The sequence below is a fragment of the Mauremys reevesii genome, linkage group 1, assembly GCF_016161935.1.
Source record: "Mauremys reevesii isolate NIE-2019 linkage group 1, ASM1616193v1, whole genome shotgun sequence".
NCBI lineage: Eukaryota > Metazoa > Chordata > Testudines > Geoemydidae > Mauremys > Mauremys reevesii.
In genome coordinates, this window is record NC_052623.1 from 160,985,426 (window position 1) to 160,992,309 (window position 6,884).

The window sequence follows — 6,884 nt, forward strand, 5'->3', positions numbered from 1 at the left end:
AAAAATAAAGGGAAAGCAGCATTTTTCTTCTGCACAGTAAAGTTTCAGAGCTGTATTAAGTCAATGTTCAGTTGTAAACTTTTGAAAGAACAACCATAACATTTTGTTCAGAGTTACGAATGTTTCAGAGTTACGAACAACCTCCGTTCCCAAGGTGTTCGTAACTCTGAGGTTATACTGTAAATGAAATTTAATTGAAATATGCCATTTTATCAAAGCCAAAATGTTTCACAGGGAAGTATCGGAGGGTTTTTTGGGCGCTCTGTTTACTTGAGACCAGAGAGAGAAAGTGAGAAACTGAATAAAAAAGCTCAGGTTTTGGATCTGAAAAGGGACATTTCAACTCAATTCCATTTTGTGAAAATCTTTCAAAAGGTCTTGTTTTCATTCCAGTGAGGAACAAAACAAAATTTGAAATCTCAAAACCTGCTGGAATTGTTGTCTCCCATGTAGCTCTACTAAATACATTAAATAGCTTTCAAAAATACCTTCTGTGGTGAGTGGGGAGGAAAGGGGAAGTAATGATTTTTTTGGGGGGTGGGTGGGAGGGGGAAATGAAATACATTAGAACCCTGATCCTGCAAAAACCTATGCATGTGAGTAACTGTATTCATGTGAACAGTGGGGCAGGGGCTACTTACAGGCATAGGTGTTTGCAGGATCAGAGCTCACGTGATGTTGTTTCTTCACCCCAGACATTTCTAGATTATTAAAACTTGGTACATTAGCCAGGTTGGCGTGATGGTGCCTGGGAATTCTGTTTATCTGACAATACATTTTATAAAACAATTTTAAGAAGAATGTTTAAACCAGTGGATACACACCCAAAGACAGGTAGATTTAAATTGAGAACAAGAAGTGTCATATAAAATTTCACTAACCTTTGTCTCTAGTATGGCTCAGCAGCATGTATGTTATTTCCAATGAATAGATAATACCCTACCAAAGCACACAACCATACCAATTTCCTCTACAGGAAACAATTCCTTGTGGAAATGTAATGACCTCATTTAAGTATGTGAAGCTCTCCTTAAAGAGTTCAGTATTTTCTCTTGGGTGTATTTCCTTCCAGAAGTGGCTGCTACTGGGAATATTATACATCCTACTTGCCCCTTCAAAGAGACCACTAATCTTATGAAAAAGAGAGAACTTCACTAAAAAATGCAATGCACCTCATTCTCCTCTGCCTTGCATCTTGTGTAGCCCTTTGCAAAGTGAGTGCAAAGTGGATAGAAAATGTTACTATTCTGGTTGGGCAGCATTTTATGCCCGTATTTCGTAAGTGCAAGGCAAAGGAGAGTCAGACCCATTATAACAGTTTTTCTGCATCCACAAAATAGAGATGAGAATATTTACCTACGTCATGGAAGCACTGTAATGACTAATTACCAGATATGTCTACATTGCTTTGAATATGTAAAGCATTATATATATTAGAACTAAGGGTGAAATCCTGGCCCCACTGAAGTTAATGGGCGTTTTGCCATTGACTTCACTGGGACAAGGATTTTACCCCGTTTTACTTATCACCTTTGAAGTGTTCTGGACAACTACCCACAATCTGTTCGTTGAGCACAATTTATTAGGCAGAAATAGAAATACACCTGTCTTTGAGCTCATATTTTTAGGCTTGGACTTAAGGTCTTGAAGTAGGGGAATAATAATGGAGGCATAGCAGATAAAATAAACCACTGCTGTAGCTGCAGTGGATAGAAATACATTCTGGGATGCTTCAGAGTAATATTTTACAACTACTTCAGTGAGAGATTGTAGTAGTAGTTCCTCATTTCAGTGAGATATACCACCTGGCCAATAGGCTTACAAACATGGGCCCATATCTAGCAGAAGTAGCCACGCAGGTAGGCCCTTATATCCACTTGGTTTCCCAATGACTTCAGTAGGATTCATTATTTGACTTCAGTGGCACTCCATGTGGGCAGATTCCTTTGCAGGATCAGGGCCCACTAGCTGCATATGGGGTAGGACCAACGCTTTGTTCACAATTTACCTCACTGTACTTCAGCCAAAAACCTGAGGTGCTCAGTACACCATTTAAGTCAAAAGAAGGTGCTCAGCATCTCTCAGGATCTGGCCCTATCAAGAACGACCAACCACATGGGTTCTCTCTCCTTATACATTGTTAGGATGTGAAAAGAATGATAAAACATCCAAGAGACATGGATGAGCTGACATTTCTACATATTATGTGCTAGATTTTCAAACACCACATTTTAAGAGACACATTCTGCCCTCAATTTTGTGTGCTACTATACTGCTGAAACACTCACTCCTCGGAAAGAGTTCAAAACCTAACCATTTGCCAGTAAACGCTTTCTCTTTTGTCCTATACATAGGAGAAAAACATATGAGGTTGTAGACTAGGCAGATTTGGCAACCCTGTAATACTGTATTTACTTGGACCATGAGATCTAAATTGAATTTGGAGTTCTGTCCAAGAATAAATTCTTTGTCATCTGAACAATAAGTGCCAGGGGATCATACAGGGTTAATAGTTAAGCTAGAATAAATTTTAATCATAGTCTTTATTTCTACTGTTTCAGCCAAACTCCCTCAGCGACTAGAACTGGTTTGTTAGGCTCAGATTGTGCCATTTAGGCACTGGCTGGAGCGGACAGCAGTTCTCTACCACCCAATGCGGAACTCTGGGAGAGACTGTGCTTCAGAAGGTACAGTCCCACCCCCAGCTCTCCAGTACACAAAGGGTAGCATCTATGCTGCAGTCAAGGCCGGATTTACACTTTACGTACCCGTAGGTACGGCATCTTCAGCGTCCCCTCTGCCTACAGCTGACCTTCGTATTTTCTGTAAAAAAATGACACTTTTTAACCCACCTAACTTTTAGGAACCCCCAGAACACTGATGCCCCTAGGCACACGCCTAATTGGAAATCTGGCCCTGGCTGCAGTGTCTCAGTGAATGGCATAGGCCCCACTTTCCAGTACATCTGCCTAGCACCTGAAGGTCCTCTCAGCACACTCTGAGGTGATCTTGACCCCCAAAGTTACCAGCCAGGAGCACTGCCTCGAAAGCAAGGACTCCTATTGTGCTTGTCCCTTGAGCAGGATAGAGAGGGATGGTGGTGAGGAACGCTCCTTGTGCCCATCCTACCTTCTGCTCTCCCATGTTAAGGCCAAACAAAACAGTCACCTTAGTCTTTGTTAAAAACACATCACTTTGTATTAAGCTATTTATTTGCATACTTTACAGATTTATTTTGAATGAGAGAAAACATCAAGTATCACTGCAATAAGTGGCTGTGAGAATGCCCCAGAAAAACAAACACGGAATGTACTTTGATGGCCCCACTCATTGCCTTTGCTTCCCTGTATACAACACGCTACCTCCTTTTTCCCACCACAGGCCACATGAGAATGTAAAAACCATTTCTCTTTATATTTCTTCTAAAAACATTAGTTTTCCTCACCCTTCTTCCTCCACCATGGTCCTTCCTGGATAGAATATGACAGTTCCTTAAACTCAATGTTCACAGCTGGTCTTCGGGGTAGGTAGGAGAAACGATGGGCTTCTGTTAGAGTGTTGTCCACCTTTTTTAAGTGTCCATTCAACAACCGAGCATCTTGGTTATCTGTGCCACTTGAGACCACCTCATCCACTGAAACACACACTGACTTTGGCTCAGCCATAGCAGAAGAAGAACTGCTGACGTTCTAGAAAATAGGAATAGGAAACAAGAAAACTTTTCAGAAACTCTTATTGGCAACAAATGTAATCAAACTTCTTCATTTGTTCTAATAATTCTTAAAAATATATTAATCCAGAACACTAGTATTGAAAGGTGAAAGGGAACAATTCAGTGGTTTGAGTCCTGTGTATAGGCAGGTACGTAAGGGAGGAGGGGGCAGCAGTGAAAAAGGGCCATTTCCCAAAATTTAGCAAGCACGTATGCTGCCATCCAAAGCACGCACAAGACTGTTCCACTAGTACCAGTCACTTTTTTTTCCTTCTTGAAGACTTCACATTCAATGTAGCAAACACATGATCCATAATACTGGAGGTAAAAGTCAGCTCAGATTACCAAATTTCCTGGCGGAGAGGGGAGAAAGTGTTTTATGCATGCTCATAAGTAACTAAACTGGTCAGGAATCCAGCAATGCCTACCAAATTTATTTGACAATAATGACATGTAATATGAACAGGATAATGTGAAAGAGGATCTAACAGAACCCTAGGCACCAAAAAAAATAGTCCCATTGGCAGCCTCACAGATCAGCACCTCCCTCTCCTCCCATCCCCAGCACCTTCCGCTCACCAGCGGCCTCATTGATCAGCACCTCCCCTTCGCCCAGGGTCTCCCGCCTGCCGTGATCAGCTGTTTGGCCTGATGCAGGAGGTGCTGGGGAGGGAGAGAAAGGAGTGGGAGCAGGAAGAGGTGGGGGAGGGGGTAGAACAGAGTGGAAAGAGGCAAGTCAGGAGTGGGGGCTTGGGAGAAGAGATGGAGTGGGGGCGAAGCAAGGGCAAGCAGAGGCAGGGCGGGAGTCGAGCACCCCCGGGAACAAAGGAAGTCGGCACCTATGAGCAGAACTAAATTTGTTAACCTGAAGAACCTATGATGAAAGGTTTAAAAAACTGGGCATGATTGTTTAGTCTCGAGAAAAGAAGACTGAAGGGGAACCTAATAAGTTCCATGAGGGGATTTCCACAAACAGGTTGGACAGAGATGGTCTAAGAGGTTTACTTGGTCCTGCCTCCGAGCAGGGGGCTGGATCTGATGACTTCTCAAGATCTCTTCCAGCCCTAGATTTCTATAATTCTATCTTGCAGGGACTACTTGCTGTAAGCAAGGGCCATTCTTTGAGTAAGGATTTGCAGAATTGTAACCTACAGTAAAGTAAGTGGCCAAACGCCCCAATCCCCAGCCCCACTCCAGAGCCTGGACCCCCTCCCACACCCCAACCCCCTGCCCCAGCCAGCCATGAGCTCCCCAAACCCAGAGCTCTTCCTGCACCCCAACCCTCTGCCCCAGCCCTGAGCCCCTCCCACACTCCAAACCTCTCATCCCCAACTCCATTAGGTCACAGGCATCAATAATTTTCTTCAACTGGGTCGCCAGAAAGAAGTTTGAAAACCACTGTTTTAAACTGATGTATGTTTCAATTAATGTGTTTTTGGGTAACAGACAAAGACTCTGCCTGCACCTTCAACCAGTTTTTTATGGTTTCATTTTCCAGTTTCTCTGTTGAGGTTTTTAATTGCTTCTGTTTCACAACAGGCAAAACAATAAACTCATTTCCATTTAATGCAGTAAAACTGACCTACATCTCTCACACTGTGAAATGCCTCCATCTTCTACCAACCAACTACTCTCCAAATATCTCCCTTTTGTGAAATTCAACCGGAGGTACACAAAACCCATTAGATAATGAGCTTGTATGTTTCTCAGTAAATTTGTTTTGAAATCATAGGATGCAGTTGTGCAGGATAGAGCATGCTCAGAAGACTGGCTAAGCCCCCCCTTTTTATGAGCTCAAGGCAAGAGGTAACTATCGGTCAAACCCTGCTGTGTGTCCCTTACTTCAAATCCGTGATGCTATAAATGAAAAACCACTGCATCCTGCCTACTTCTAGCCAGCCTGTACCCTGTGAAATGGCAATAACTATGCCACAAGAACAACCCCCAGAACTTGAGATAAATTCTTTACATGAATTATTTACACAATCAAAGACCACGGTTAACCAGCCACTCCACTTGCTTAGAAAGCACAGACAATTAAATGACCAAGCCATGGCATTCATTTATGTCTGCATAAAAATCAGAGGTCCTCCTCTAGATCCCCTCTCTCACGGCACACAGACAAAACGGTTTCAGAGCTACTGACCCATCGCGGCCAGGCTCACAGACAAGGAAGGCATCACAGCAACGCTTACTACACACAGGAAGCCATCGACCTGGGTTTTTTGCTGGCCTGGGACACTTTTGGAGAAGTCCGATGGCCACCCTCACTCCCTCCCTCCCCAAGGCACGCAACGTTGCCCCCAGCCCTAGGAACACCTGCTGGAATGCACCGCTGGAACTCACCGCCTGGGGATCATCCTGGCTCACCGCGCCGCTTGGGGGCGGAGGGGGGGGGCGCTGCCCTCTCCCCCTGGGCTGCCCAGGAGCAACCGGGCGGCGTGAGTCAGTGGGGGCGGTTTCCTCTCTGTCAGCGGGTCTGTTCTGAAATACGGGCCGGCTGGAGGGGCGAGCAGCGGGGCCCCAGATGGGAAGCTCGCCCCGCAGCTCCGACCCCGCCGGTGGGAGGAAGGCTCTGCAGGGCCAGGGCGCGGCTGGGGAGCCGTGCTCCCCCCGGGATCTCTCAGCCTGACTCCCCGCGTCCCACCGCCTCCTCCCGCGGTGCCAGCCCCGGGCGCACCAGCCGAGCCGCCCTGCACCGGGGAACGCCGCCCCGGGCTGCGGCCCCGCTCGGACCGGCTCCGGGGCCACGCAGCAGGGCGCATCTCCTTACCAAAGCGGTGCCCACCGAGAGCGCTGCCATCAGCCAGGCCATGTGCCCCCGGGGCGCGCGGGGCTCCAGCTGCAGCGGGACAAGGCAGCGCGAGCCGGAATCACGCTGCTCGCCCGGGCTGCGCCGCCTCAGCTCCACACCGGCAGCTAGCCCCGCCCCCTCCCCCCGGATTGGCTGAGCAGGGGCAGGGGGCGGGGCTGGCCTCTTGCAGGGCAACGTGCTCTTGTTTTCCTGCCTCTGCGCCCCCGCCCCCCGCGCGCTTCACAGCTCCTCCTCCGCCCCTCCCAGCCTGGTCCCTGCCTGCTCTGGCTCCAGCGCTGCCTGCGTGCAGGGCAGGGAGTGGGGGACAGTGCCGTGCGAGGGGTGCCCCCCAGCAGCATTGCACCCTCCAGGTGCAGC

At 47.2% G+C, this 6,884-nt stretch overlaps 1 protein-coding gene across 1 annotated transcript in view; it reads right to left on the reverse strand.

The window, feature by feature from the left end:
* Positions 1 to 6,643, reverse strand: part of ABCG1 (ATP binding cassette subfamily G member 1) — a 77,778-nt gene extending 71,135 nt beyond the window's left edge. Inside the window, exons 1-2 of the mRNA XM_039495887.1 lie at positions 6,486 to 6,643; positions 3,446 to 3,689 (exon numbers count right to left, since the gene is read on the reverse strand). Of these exons, the coding sequence (XP_039351821.1) occupies positions 3,446 to 3,689; positions 6,486 to 6,527 (286 nt within the window). The 5' untranslated portion in view covers positions 6,528 to 6,643. The remainder of the gene's footprint in view (positions 1 to 3,445; positions 3,690 to 6,485) is intronic.
* Positions 6,644 to 6,884: the final 241 nt, after the last annotated feature.